Below are 15,282 nucleotides of genomic sequence, written 5' to 3'. Positions count from 1 at the left end.
TCGATTGTTCACTCCCCCTTTCCCAGCAAATTGCCTGAAAGTGGATCATAAACAGTGATGCATCATTACTATTATCTCCCCGTATGACTCACTGAGCCATATATAGCAGCTCGTCTTTTGAGGAGAATTCTTACTCAGAGCAAGTAGGATGTGGAAACAAATATTAAATGTCAGACTGTTATGTCATTCTTGCATTTGAATTTCTTTTGTGGTAGATAAAAAGGTCTAAAAATTACTTGAGCAGCAATGCCGGTTGGTATTAAGCAGGTATTGTCAGGTTAAAAATCCTCATTAGATTTCTTCTGATTCAGTGCTCTTATTTTCATTATATTTATTTCTTTTGGGCAACAATAATGTATTTGTTGATTGCACTAGCAAATTCTTGGATATTTCAATATTTGGGTTGCTGGTAATGCAAGGTAGCAGGTGACTTTTGGAGCATGCTTTAGGCTTAACACTTTTGTGCTTTTAAGAGCTCTCTCCCTTTGATTGTATAATCATGCCCCAAATTAATTCTCTGTGATTTCTTTCTATTCTCTTTTAGTTGTAAAGAAACTGCGTGTGACATTGAAGCATGGCTCATAACGTTGATCCCTTTTAAGATTCTCCTGTCCTTTTAGAAAGATTTGCTTTCTGGAATATTAACAGCATCCTCCTTCTCTACTTTGCATTAATTTAGTACCTTGAAATTTAGACCACTTTTCGTGTCAAGAAAGGCTATCCAAGGCTTTCTTCAGGACTTCAGTAACTGCTGCTGGACGAGTATCTCTGTCCTTATCCCCAGATGAACTCTAGCCTGAGGATCCAGAGCTGTTTTTCTGGTGCTGTTGCCAGTGTCACTTTTGTTCCACGTCTGCTGCTGTAGTAAAGTACTGCGTTGTTTGTTTATGTTGCATGTATGTTGACTCAGCTTTCACTTTAAAACAGTGCTCAAGATTTTAAAATATGTACTGGGAAATAAGAATCCTTTCTTGTGTTTTATGATACTGATAACATTTTAACAAAGCTGTGTTGAGTAAAAGAAATATTCCTGTGTTCTGTTACAGGTTTTGGGATTTGAAGTTGATACGGTGAACTCTGTCCAGTTTTCAAACCATACAGGTAAAACTTTACACGTGTCTTCAGATACCACTCCACAGTCACTGAACTCTACTCAACATGTGGCTTGCCTCGTCACATGACAGTGGGAGATCAGTCTTATGTTTTTATTCACATTTTCAGGATATAGGACAGAAATGTAACTTTCGTGTTTGGAAAGTCTGGATCCAGAAGTCTGGATTTGGAATTAGGGCATGATATGATGTGATAATGTCCTGCTTTGCTACTTCAGAGTGTGAGTTTCTTTTGTTGGGCAGTAATCTAATTAACTCAGACAGTGAAATAACACAAATACAGCCATCTGTGCAGGCAGGCCTGTGAACGGGGGAGTCTTCACTACTGTTTTCTGTGCATTATGGCTCCATGATACTCATAATCATATTACCAACCCAAACATCAGAAGAATACTGAGCTAGATGCAATGTTTCCTCTCTTTATGTGCCCACCCAGATGACTAGCAAGTATCCTGAAATTACATTCTGGAGGGAGGAAGGTAGGTGGTGTGTTAGCACATTAAGGTGTATTATTACTTGAGTTCTAAGCCTGAACATGATGCACTCAAACAATACTTTAAGATTTCCTAACACTCACAGTGCCAGATGACTTTATTCTTCGAAAGAAAACTGAAATTTATGGTTTATTTTAGCAATACCCTTCACTCATAAAGGAGCTCCAAGTCACTTGCTATTTGAAACGAGAGACACATCTACTGTCATGGTGGTGGCAGGTACTCTAGATAAAGGAATTCTAAGGTTATCTTAAAAAAAATAATCCAGGAACAAATTCTGACTTAAGAATCTTTTGAAAAGAGCAAAAATTGTTTCTGATAAAAAAAAATACTAGAAAAGTATCTCAACATTTGTCTCACAGATACAGCTCTATTAATAAACTGCAAGTTTTTGGAACAGAGCATACCAGAAGGTCTCTGTCCTCTCTTACTATGTTGAGCTCCACACAGCTTTCCAAAGGTTCTAAGGGGTTCCTGTCATGGAAGGAATTTAGTGTCACCTTGGGAAGAAGAAATGAATGATTCAAAGGTAGCTAGAAATTCGTTTCTGCTTACTGAGGAAAGGCATGAGAGAGGTAATAATTAAACAAGGTGTGAGGGTCTTTTCCTGCCTGAGGCAAAAAGGTGCTTATTTTGCTTGTACCCTTTGGCACAGTACGAAGGTTCTCTTATTTATTTTTTTTTTAAGAGATACGTAGTTGTGGCTTATGTTTCTTTAATGTACTTAGTTTGGGATTCTTTCTTGTTTAGATTTTGATAGCTGGGTAAAACTATTATAATCTTCCAGAAATTAAGCAATTTTTTCACATGAAATAACTCAGTGCTCAGAATGGATGAACACCTGTCGTTTGTTGGCTTTCAGTTTCAAGATTAAATCAGCTTTATAGGGCGTTAAAAGAGCTTAATAGAGGTTTTATTGGACCATAAATTGAATGTGTTTGAAGGTAGGAAAATTACATTACCAGTAGGATAGTAGGATGACCAAGTTCATAGAAAAGAAGGAAGATGTTTTTGTTTAGTATCCCAGGTGGAGAAAGGTTACCAGTGCTTCATTCAAATGAATGTCAAACAATGAAGATATAGAGGAAACAAGAAATTAGTGATTTCTGCCCTCCTCCCCCCATAAGGAGGCCTAATTGAACATCCCCAAACTATAAATGTCTCAGAGACCTTGAGTCTTTAAAATATTTGGAACTTTTATTTTGTCTCCTGGTGTTTAGGAGTCACATTATTTATTCCCTTTTATGACAAGTCTGGTTTTCTAACACTGGAGTTTTTCCATTAAATCCTTTCTACCCTTTCTTAAAATGAAGGACAGATTATAAGCCCAGTGACTTTGCACCTCCTCTTTGAGAGTGGCATGTAGGAACACGTGATGTCCTCATACAAACACTTTCCCCAGTTTGAACATTTACACATGCCTTCACACAAACTTGTACTAGTGCCCGCAAATCAGTGTGTGCCACTGCAGGGATTAATGAACAGAAACTTGCCGTGCTGGGTTGTGGCTTGTGTCTGGAGCAGTGCCTCAATACACATAGAAACACAGAATATCTTTTATGGCTTGGAAGGGACCTTAAAGATCATCTAGTTCCACCCCTCCTGCCATGGGCAGGAACACCTCCCACTAGACCAGGTTGCTCAAAGCCCAATCCAGCCTGGTCTTGACCATTTCCAGGAATGTGGCAGCCACAGGTTCCCTGGGTAACCTGTTCCAGTGTCATCTCCACCCTCATAGTGAAAAATTTCTTCCTAATATCCAATCTAAATCTCTCCTCTTTCGCTTTAAAATCATTACCCCTTGTCCTATCGCTACACACCCTCATAAAGTGTCACTCTCCATCTCTCCTGTAAGCCCCCTTTAGGGACTGGAAGGCCACTATAAGGTCTCCCTGGGGGCTTCTCTTCTCCAGGCTGAACAGCCCCAACTCTCTTAGTCTGTCTTCAGTCTTCTCCAGGCTGAACAGCCCCAACCCTCTTAGTCTGTCTTCAGAGGACAGGTGCTCCAACCCTCTGATCATCTTCTTGGCCCTCCTCTGGACATGCTTCAACAGGTCCATGTCCTTCTTGTGGTGGGGGCTTCAGACCTGGTAGCAGTTCTCCAGTACCCTCATGAGAGGGTACCCTCATGAGAGCAGTACCCTCATGAGAGGGTAGCGGGGGGCTTCAGACCTGGTAGCAGTTCTCCAGGTGGGGTCTTATGAGAGGGCAGAATCGCTTCCCTCAACCTGCTGGCCAGGGATGAAATGGTGAAGATAACTTGATTTTCCTAAGAGAAAAAGATTTTATGAAAACCCTTTCTGTGATCATCTTTTAAGCTGAAGGGCAATTTTTTGCTTCAAAATCTGTGAACTCTAGTTTCTAAAAGAATGGGATACACCAGAGGGGGCACAGGTAACAAAGTGTGTGAGGTTTCAGACATGGCTTACTTTCTTTCCCCATCCTTTACTTTAAACCTGGTCTTGTCAGCAAAAGATAAAATGCAGAGAGAATTTATGACTAATAGGCTTTCTTTGGTGAGTCATTATTGCCTTTTTCCCCCCCATTTTTAAATTAGTAAGATACCACAGGCCTCTTTCTGCTGACTCCTGCTCAGAAAATTCAGCCTTCTTTAATCTCTGATAATCCTGAAATTCGGAAAATGTGCTTTAAATCAGTCCCCCTGGGAGAACAGTTTGTCATGTTGGTTCGTGAGGAACTTTTATGATTAGAGTGACTCACCCTTGAATGGCATCATGCTTCATGTACAAATAAAAGAAGCTGTCATGCAACCTACAAAGATTCTGTGCTTTTTATTCTATTTTACTGTATTGTTTGCAGAAGCATCTCATAGTGTGATATGAAAAAAATAAAAATCAAAATTCTTTTTAATGTGTCAGTGATTTTTTTTTTTTGGGGGTGCATTTTTAATTCTTCAGTGATTTCCATTTTTGTTTTTAACTGACAGGTGAATGGTAAGCATATAATGTACTTTGCCATCCAAACCTTCCCTTTGAAATGCTCCAAAAAAAATAGCCTGTTCTTTTTCTGTTCCTTTTTATTTTTAAGCAAAGCACTTTTGGACTTCCACTTACTGGGTGTGTAGTGGGTGGTTGAGTTGGCTGGTAGGCCTAACACATAAGAAATTATAATTATGTCTCACTGATGTGATTCTTCACAGTCACTCACACCTGTGCAGTGTGGGACAAAAAGAAAAGATCTCAGCTCGTGCCTAATGCTGGTAGTATTTTACTCCCACACTGACCAGCAGTAAAAAATCTGCTGGAGATTTTGGTACTGTATTTCTGGTTTTATTGAAGCTGGCAGCTGAAGATTTAAGTCATGTGTTTAGGCCAGGTTGTCTGCCAGAGTTTGTATGCCAATTTTGTGGCACAGCTGGGACCAGATTGCCTGCCCATCATGTGCCTTAAACAGTGGATCTTTCTTCCTTTATCCCATGTAAAATACTTGATTGCTGAAGCCGCTTGGAATAGTTTTGCAGGGAACACCACAGGAGGAACTCAAAACCTCAGAACAGAATGTTCTGGCTTGAAAAACAAAGAAATCTTAGATGCTTTGCTATACTTAAATGGTAGTTTGTTTTTTGTTTTGGGTTTTGTTTTGGTGGGTTTTTTTTCCTTCTAGTATGCCTGGGATTTTTATTCTTTTTTTTTTCCTTGTTAATGAAAGTAACTAAGAGGCTTATAAATGCATTCCAAAGGAGGAAAAAAAATGCCAGTGGAGGAAGACAAGAAAGAAAAGTATATATATTCACCTTGGGTACAGTATTAGCTGCCTCTCTTGGCTGTGGTGTTTTTTTTTCTTACAGATGAATGAAGACATTTCCTTGGAGGCTAATGAATGTGTTTGTTGTTTTAGAAGGATAAGTGACAAGAGGCATTGTCGTATCTCACCTGCTTTTCATTCCCTTATCTGCTTAAAAGCAAATATATAACACTTAATTGCAATTAAAGACCATAACACAGATAAGCAGAAGGGGTATAATATGTTTAAATATTTATCTTCCTCTATGTGTTTAAAATTATTACTAATCTGGGAGACTAATGCAGCCACTTTAAGCCAAGTGCAGTTTGGAGAGCTGTGTATCATAATTTGCCATCTTCTCTCTGCTCTCTCAGTGCTGGACTGAGAGGAATTATTTGGGGTGTATCATAATTTGCCATCTTCTCTCTGCTCCAGCACTGAGTCCAGCACTGAGAGGAATTATTTGGGCGTTTTGTAACCAAAACAAAGACAACTCAGCTTTCTTCCTCTGTAGAAAATACAAGACAAGATCTCACCTTAATATCGAAGATAAACAGTAATAATTTGATCCAACTGCAATGCCTAAGAAGCTCTGTAGTCTCCAAATGGGATGTTTGGCAACTTGACAATGTTGTTTTGCCAAGTATAAACTTGAAACTCATTCTTTAGTTTTCTTAGCTGTGGTTCTTGTATAATGTGTGCAAATAGCCAGGTACTGTGAGACTTTGAACTTCTGTATTGTTGAGTGACACAGTGAAAATACGGCTGCGGAGTAGGAGTGGGCAGTTAAGCAGAAGATCTTAAATTTCCTCTTGCTGTTTTTCAGATATTCATATTTAGTGGTGTAGGCATAGGGATAATGTTTCTAGGAAGCTGACTTTGAAATGGTCAGGTCTTGCAAGGCAGCTCTGGGCCTTCAAACATGCGCGTTGCCAGGTGAGTTCTTAGGTCTAGCTGAGGAAGGCAGCAATTCCTCGTTATCATCCTTCACTGCATCCACTCAGCTTTCCCCTAAAGCCAGTTAGTTGGACCTCGCATGTTTAAGCTTGCAGTTGGCATTCCCTGATGACTAGCTCTGTGATCAGGGCTATGCAGTGTTTTTCTGACCACACAGTATCTGTCTTGACTTTTTGCCATTACTCTTTCAAGACAGTCCCTCTCCCTCTTCCTGGCACCCCAAGGTACCCATTGTCCAGTTAGTGAAACCATTTTTGAATATGAGTAACTGGCTTTTTATTCGGTCCCTCTACAGAAGCTGCTTTTCGGTTGTATATCGCACCAGGAGAGTAGGATAAATGCAGGGTAGTGGGATTTGCCTGTTGTTCATCAGGTTACATGAAGTTACCCTGGGAAGAGGGCTTAGGGTAGTTTCCATCTTAATGCCAGTTCTGATTTTGTTTCTTCTTACTCGACAACAGTTCAGCTCCTCATGAAGTCACAGTTCTCTGCAGATCCAGTGAAGGCATTGACCTTTTCCTTCAGTCTGAATAGCTGGGGCTTCCCTGAGAGCTTCCCTAGGGCTTTTTTTTTCTTCTTCTTTTTTTTCTCTCATGTGATTAGAATTTAGATTGTATTACATGTGTTACCAGGTGGTAAAGAGAGTCCTCTAGATGCCCTTGGAAGTCATTGCTATGGAGTTCAGATACGGTCCCTGCCTGACATGAGTAATTTACCAATTCCTGAGCTAAGCTGGGCTGCTACCTAACACTTTGTTTCTGCGTTTATTTCCCTCCCTCAGCAGAGGATCAGTGTGATATGGACCCTGTGCATTGGCAGTTTAACACAGCTTGACATAGGAAGGTGAGCTTTCAGTTAAATAGTGAATGTGCAGGATCCCTCTGTAGAAATGGCTCCCAAGAGTACCTAGATTGTCTGGACAATCTGTCATAGTTATTTTTATGGCCATGTGTAAGATGAATGACTGCTCTTTTGCCAGCTGACCTTGATTCTGGGTGAAAACTGCACTCAGTTTCATTGATGGGCACAATGAAATAAAAAGGACTCTTTTGTCTCCCTTTATGGACTGGCTTTGCAGTGCTAACAGAAGTAGAGATTTGGGAAAGGAGAGGGCAGATTATTTCTCTCTGAAGCTGCAAATGTGACAGAACAAATATCTGCATGTGTTAAGTAAGTTGAATACTTGAGTTGGTTGGAGTCCAGGGTTTCTTGGGGCTGGACGTGTACCTAGGTATTAGGCATTGCCACTTTGAATATCACTGTGTTCTCAAGTGGAACTACAGCCCTAACATTCGTGAATCCTTCACTTTGTCCGTTTCTTCACAGAGACTTTTTAAAAAGCGTTTGCTGGGGAGAAAATTGTAGTGGCTGATATGAGTCAGTCCCCCAGCCAGCTGGCAGCGAGTCGTGTTTTAGAGCCTAGGCCTTCGTGAGCCGAGGAGAACAAAATGATCCATCTGCTCACCCTACTGTGGGTGTATTTGCATTCATAAGAAGGAAAACTGAAAAATGTGCTTATCCTAGGCTGTAGGCACCTTTTGGCAGTTACTCTAATAACACAGTTTAGAGTGATAATCAAAGCCAACAGTTTTTATCACACAATACTCTAACTCCGAGAAGTTTAAACAAACAGAATACCATTGTCTTCACACAGGGGTGATGTGGAAGAAGATGCTTCATTTAACATTTCACTTTTCCTAAATTCAGTTAATAACAAGATAAGCTTTTTAACGAACTCTGAACTTCTGGATGTTGGAAGAGTTAAACTGTGGGTGCTTCGTGTGGTGTCCTGGAGGAAGACCCGTTCTTATAAAAAGGCAGTGATGGCTGCCATGTAGATGGGTAGGTTTTGATGACGAGGTGCAAGATGCACCATTCAGCAAATGTTTAGGGTCTGTCAAGGAAGGTTTTTCCTATTTTTCTTTTTTCCTTGAAGTTGACTGCCATGGAGCTTGGTCCATTGTTTGCTGAGATCAGTTCAGTTTCTCCCAAGTAACTTCACCTTCCATTCGCTTCTCAGCGAAGAATATTGGCTTGTAATTTTTAGAGGTCATTCAAGGCTAATAGTGTATGAGTATTATTTGTCTGTTTATAGTGTCTTTCTGATACTCATTTTATTCTTCCAGGATCCTCAGCTATTTTTTGAAGAAAATCTGTCAGATGGCATTGTATGTTTAAAGAGCAGCCATGAAAACGTTCTGCTGTGGTCACTCTGTTCGTGCAGGTCCCATGTCTGATGGGTGCAGCAGTGCTGCATACATGTGTCCAGAAAGATCCATAAGCATGTTTAAGCTTGTCATTTAGCTGTCAATCTTTTTTTTTAATAGTATAAAATATCAAATTATACTGACACCCTCCTCCAGTGGAGTCTAAAACACATGTTTGTCCCCTTCCACACAGGAAAGGGATAGTTGTATAGGCTCCATGGGAAAACTTGCAGGAGCTTGTGTGTGCTCTGCTCGATTTGCTGATAAATGGACCGTCTCAAACTCCAGTGTAGTCACTGCAGTTCCTTTGGGAAACAGAGCTGCTAAGAAGTTGTTGAACACATTAACTGTTCTGCTGACAGCAGCTTTCATTCGTGTTTTACAGAAGAGGAGGTGGAAATGCTTTCTGGTGCTGATATCTGATATGGTTCCTCCAAGTTTTAAATCTGTGTGATCCTAAATAGAAAATCTAGCTCATGAAAAATTATCTGGTATTTACTTTGCAGGTTATGCCCACTGGAAGGGTCAGGTTTTAAATTCAGATGAACTTCACGAACTGTATGAAGGACTTAAGCTGAACATGGTCAACCGGTATGATTATGTACTCACAGGTAAGAAGAGCTTGTTCCTTGGAGCTTCCATGAGATGTAAACAAAAGTAAAGAAACATAAACCATATTCCTTCTTGTTCCAAACCTCCAATCCTCCAATTCCTCCTGCAATGTCATCTGTTATATGAGGGTCTTAGCTGCCCAGACTGTTTAGTTTGAAACAGCAAGTGTTCTCCAGCCCAAAGGCTGTGGTTGGGTGGGTAAATTTGATCCCCTTGTATAGCTTACAGACTGTACAGGTCTGTCATGTATAGGCTTAATTAACATTTTGGGAGTGCCTCTACTGAATAAAAATAATGAGAAATGTCAGAGTAATATTTTTAAATTTACTCTGAAGACATGAGAGTTTAACCCTTTCTCCTAAATTTGCAGTATTAGCACTCTGCAGTATTATGGCATGATTTTATACATGGTTGTCTGTCCTTGTTTGTTTTTTCTGCTTTAAGGGATGACATTTTGGATACAGAGCAAAGCATAAGCAGGGTTGGATTTTGGTTTTGACTCTGTCATATCTCTTGATTTTTTTGGTCTTGTTACTACATAGGTCCTCTAAGTGGATGCAGTTCTGCAGGACATAATGACTGTGCAGTGTTTTCCTTTGCTTGCCACTAGGTGCAAAGTGTTTATAAATATAGGCAAAGAGAACTTCTTGTAGAATGCTTTATAGAAAGAAGAGATTCTGTGTGCAGTTTTTATTAAAAACTGCCTCTCATCCACTTCCTGCTTCCCAGATGTAGATTAGTGATTGGATTTCACCTCAGTAAGAATATGCGTCCAGTTTAGGGAGCTTGTTCCTTGGAGCTTCCATGAGATGTAAACAAAAGTAAAGAAACATAAACCATATTCCTTCTTTTTCCAAACCTCCAATCCTCTGATTCCTCCTGCAATGTCATCTGCTACATTAGGGTCTTAGCTGCCCACGGTAAGAAGAGCTTGTTCCTTGGAGCTTCCATGAGATGTAAACAAAAGTAAAGAAACATAAACCATATTCCTTCTTGTTCCAAACCTCCAATCCTCCAATTCCTCCTGCAATGTCATCTGTTATATGAGGGTCTTAGCTGCCCAGACTGTTTAGTTTGAAACAGCAAGTGTTCTCCAGCCCAAAGGCTGTGGTTGGGTGGGTAAATTTGATCCCCTTGTATAGCTTACAGACTGTACAGGTCTGTCATGTATAGGCTTAATTAACATTTTGGGAGTGCCTCTACTGAATAAAAATAATGAGAAATGTCAGAGTAATATTTTTAAATTTACTCTGAAGACATGAGAGTTTAACCCTTTCTCCTAAATTTGCAGTATTAGCACTCTGCAGTATTATGGCATGATTTTATACATGGTTGTCTGTCCTTGTTTGTTTTTTCTGCTTTAAGGGATGACATTTTGGATACAGAGCAAAGCATAAGCAGGGTTGGATTTTGGTTTTGACTCTGTCATATCTCTTGATTTTTTTGGTCTTGTTACTACATAGGTCCTCTAAGTGGATGCAGTTCTGCAGGACATAATGACTGTGCAGTGTTTTCCTTTGCTTGCCACTAGGTGCAAAGTGTTTATAAATATAGGCAAAGAGAACTTCTTGTAGAATGCTTTATAGAAAGAAGAGATTCTGTGTGCAGTTTTTATTAAAAACTGCCTCTCATCCACTTCCTGCTTCCCAGATGTAGATTAGTGATTGGATTTCACCTCAGTAAGAATATGCGTCCAGTTTAGGTTACAGTATCAATTTTTTATAGCAGTGAACAGTCACTTTTTAAACATAAACAGAAATAGATAACCAGATTTGACTTATTTCATGGCTTCCACATCTAGGAAACTGCTTTAAACACAAGGAAAAATGGAGACTTTAAGCATATGGATTATAACCCCAAAGCAGTCATTCTGGCTTGAAGGGTGTGGTGTGTCTGAAGAGTTATTGTCAGTTCTTTTTCAGGGAATATCTCCATAGTAAAGGAGACTAATTAGAAAATAGACTGAACTAACATTAAGAAATTAATTTCACCATAAATGGGTTCTTTGTGATTTGAGAAATGGACAAACACTCTTTCCTTGAAAGAACTCACACAGAGGACATTTCCAGGAAAAGCACACTGTATTACAGGACTTCTTAGGAGATGTTCATATGTACAACTTGTAAATAATGTTTGAGTATTCTTTTAGCTGAAATGTTCCTTTTTTATTTTACTTTCAATTCTTGGAAGAGACTCCAATTCCTTTACTATCACTGTCTTGTACTGGCAAAATTAATGTAAAAGATTAAAAATGGTAGAAGGAAAAGTAGAAATCTTCAGCAAAAAGAAATTTTGGAGGAAAAAAAGGAATATTTATTAATATGCCTTTTAGAATAGGATTTGTGGGTAGATGGGTCAGTGTGGTGTTCATGTTTGTTTAAAAATGCCATTCAGCGTAACTGTTTTCATTATGAACAAAAAGAAGACATGGGTAGAAATGGCACTAATTTATTAAGATCTAATAAGTGTTCAGTTGTGCTGTAGCTGAACTTCAAATTCAGTTGTTTTCAGGACAGATTTTTCTCTTCAGACAGGAACAGCCATTCACTTTAGTAAACAACTGTACTTTTTACCTCCACCAACCTGGGTATGATTATTCAAACACCAAAACCAAATTAATTTCTCAGCAGATGGGATTTGACTGTAATTGTATGTCTGACTGTAGATAACACGGCTGAGATAGAAATTATTATTTTTAGGCTGATTATACAAAATAACACTTCATTAACACTTATAACAGTTACTTGTAGATCTTCATGTATTTGTTTCATTTACAGTAAAACACTCAAGGTAAGCGATAAACTCCAGTATAATTTTTTTGAGACACTTCTGTCAATAATGTTACTCACACTCTGTTTGTTTTTTCAACCAGTCCACCATCACAGATCTTTTTAGACAAAAATCTTTGCTTGGCTTTTTTGACTGATTATCTGCATTTCATAAGTGTAAGACAAAACATTATGGCCAAAAATCTTGGAAGTTTTTTCCATTTATCCACAATATCTAAGAATTTATCTACTTTTGGGGTTAAAAAAACCCAAAACAACCACAACATGTATTTTTAAATATTTTAGTAGAGTGGGCGTTTCCAAGCTGAAGGTTTGAAGAAGCTACCTTGCTAAAAATAGTGCTATTAAATGAACTAAAATAAATTAAAATCAAATTATTAATTAATAAACATTGTAAATAAAGTTAAAACATAACTATATACATAACTATCTATAAAGTAAAGAAATTAATGATTAAATAGTAATACTGTGGTGCTAGCATTACGATTAGGCCATTCAGATACAGATCTTATAACTTATTTCCAGCTTACTTCAATGCTAAGCCTAAAAATAGGAATTTTATTGGTATATTGACCACTGCTCTAAAATAGTCAAGATTAATTCTTCATTGCATTGGTGTGTTGGACTGTATCAGCATGAAGATTAATAATTATAAAAAGACTACTTCAAACCAGAGTATGAGAAAAGTATATGGAATTTAAAATATTTCTTACTACATGATAAACAGTACTGATTTGGACTGCTGTTTTGAAGAAAATGAATGTTTTTTCCATTCAGCCTGACCTTTTTGTATATTTGTTCAAGCATTTTGAAGTTGTATGAACCTTTCATATATAACCTACTTAGTAAATGGATTTTTAAGGTTATATTTGTACTTGTGCAAGCACTGTTTGAATTTGTCTTCCACCTATTATTCCTGAATGAAATACGAAAACACCTTTCATTGTTCCAAAGAATGAGAAGTATGCACCATTCCTATCCAAAACTAAAAAAATAAAAAAGCGTTCATGAAAATAGACTTCAAAAGTGTCTTTTTTTTTTCCCCGAAGGGTATACAAGAGACACATCGTTTCTTGCAATGGTGGTGGATATTGTCCAGGAGTTGAAGCAACAGAATTCTAACCTAGTATATGGTAAGGATGTGTATTACAGTCCTTTCTGCTTCATCATTTTATGCACCCATAATTTTCATGTTTTAGGATCAAAATGCTGTTAGGACGTTACCCAGCATTTCACAACCTTCTTGTGCTCTGGTCAGGCTGGGACTAGCTGAGGCTCCAGTGAAGGTTCATTTCAGCATTGCTTAAGTGTTGAGGGAGTTGCTTTTTTTTGGCTGTCTAATGTTCTGCCTTTCAGTATGTTTCTTGCATTATGCTTCGCAAAGGAGAATGCACCTTGAGGCCTGATGGTCTGTATCAAAGAAGGGCTTGTAAAATCCCAGCTGGCTGCTGCTGTTCGTAGCTCAGAGGCACAGGCTGTAAGTGCTGATAGCTGAAGCTGCTCCTTGATTTCCAAGTCAGTCAAAAGCAGGATGGACTCTCCTGTGTTGCCCTGGCGTGATTCCATGTTACATCCCAGAAAAAGCATCTTACTGTGCCTTATAAGCTTCATAATTTAGCTTAAACTCCAAGGCTTTTTTGACTCTGGTGTCCTCTGCTAAGATTGCCTAGGAGCACTCAAAGAACAATGGACTCTAGCAACTGTTCTCATTAACGTGTCATGTCAGGCTTAAACCTGTAAGAAAAGATTCTCCTCTTTTCCTTCCTGACTCTCTGAGTGTTTCAGGACTTTAGAACGCAACCAGCGTAGGCCTCAACTGAGCAAAATGTTTAGAGTGACAGGGCAAAGTCAGTGGGGATTTAGTGGAATAAAAAGCTGTGAATAATGGTTTGAACCTGTCATCTTCAGGTTCAGTAAACTGTGGTCAGAAAATATCTACAATGGTTTGCAGGATTTGCAATGTGTAATACCGTGGAGTGTGGTATCTGACTTAGCAAAGCACATTTCTTATTTAGAAAAGTGTAGCAGATCCATCTTCATGAGCTCGGGTTTTGTTGCTTTTTAGCCTTTATTAACACTGTTGGATTGTCAGGTTCTCCAGAGCCACGTGCTAGACAGTGAAAGCTGAAAACTCTGTTGGAGTATGAGCAGAAAAAAATATCTAGCTGTATAGAACAGGAAGGAAGTGGTCAGAGAACACTGCTAGGCTTCCAAGATCCTTTCTATTTATTAAGTATATTATAATGTAAGGAAAATACTTTTAAAATCTAAAATAAATTACCCTCTTTTTATTCATAGAAACTTCCTTAAATACTGGTTGGACATTGATTTGATACCTTTGGATTTGAATTTCTTTTTTTATCTTGCTATAAGTTCTTTTCATACAATGAACAATGTTCCTTTTTGAAGTATAAGGCTACTTTGAAACTGAAGGCATTTGGAATGTGTTGTTAATGCCACTGATGATTCAGAACCTGTGCCAAACGTGTTAATATTATTACACCAAGTATGAGTTTATTTACTTTGTCATGGGATTTTCTTCTTGTTTCGTTACAACACCCATAATTTTTATGTGTATACACAGATTTTGGTGTGTATGTTTGGCACCTATTTTTTTACCCTAAAGTAAAAATAGGACTCTCTTCACAGCTATTAGGTTCTTCCACATTTCTTCCCAACCATACTAGTATTGTAGAGTTTTGGGATGGGGAATGAAGGGTTCTCGGCATTTTTTGTAAAAAAAAAAATAAAAAATTAAAAAAAAAAATGCCCTTTTACTCCCAGCAGTTAGACCCTCTCATCCCCATCACCTTCAGACATAACAACATAGAAGCAGGTAGAAGAGGGTGACTTCAACCCTTTGACAACTGTTTAAGAAATACGGCCTATTCTTTCAGCATTGGAAGCACCAGTTAAAAATTTCAGTTTGTGCTGTAAGAGCTGAGAGAGTATATAAGCTATCAGGTAGTCAATGCTGTTACTTAGCCACTAATGTTACCTGAAACTTTTTCCTCCCACCAGGGTCTCTATAACTGCACCCCATTTCTAAAGCTATATTTATTCTGTTACAGTATGCGATCCAGTGATGGGTGACAAATGGAATGGAGAAGGCTCTATGGTTAGTACTTATCTGTTTGGATTCTTTGTATAGTGAATACCTGCCATGTAAAAAGGTATAAAAATTTATTGATTTTTAAATACCAAAACTAAGCTACTTTACTTAAGTGTGGCTTTGGATCCCGGCATCAAGTAAGTTTGTACTTTAATTTCCTGTATTTGAAGGAGCTTAGTATCTGGAAAGAATTATGGCTGAAAGAATTATGGCCTGGGATTATTTCTAACTTTCTGCTGAGAGAACAGGTGGGAT

General features: G+C 38.5%; 1 protein-coding gene across 1 annotated transcript in view; it reads left to right on the top strand.

Annotated features, from left to right (window-relative positions):
* Window positions 1-15,282, top strand: part of PDXK (pyridoxal (pyridoxine, vitamin B6) kinase) — a 56,086-nt gene that overhangs the window by 21,670 nt on the left and 19,134 nt on the right. The window contains exons 2-5 of the mRNA XM_014938129.1: window positions 1,047-1,101; window positions 9,021-9,125; window positions 12,965-13,048; window positions 14,987-15,033. Coding sequence (XP_014793615.1) covers window positions 1,047-1,101; window positions 9,021-9,125; window positions 12,965-13,048; window positions 14,987-15,033 — 291 coding nt within the window. The remainder of the gene's footprint in view (window positions 1-1,046; window positions 1,102-9,020; window positions 9,126-12,964; window positions 13,049-14,986; window positions 15,034-15,282) is intronic.

The sequence above is a fragment of the Calidris pugnax genome, unplaced genomic scaffold (genome assembly GCF_001431845.1).
Source record: "Calidris pugnax isolate Ruff unplaced genomic scaffold, ASM143184v1 scaffold25, whole genome shotgun sequence".
Lineage (NCBI taxonomy): Eukaryota > Metazoa > Chordata > Aves > Charadriiformes > Scolopacidae > Calidris > Calidris pugnax.
Note: the sequence above shows the minus strand (reverse complement) of the source record. Positions and strands in the feature narration are given on the sequence as shown.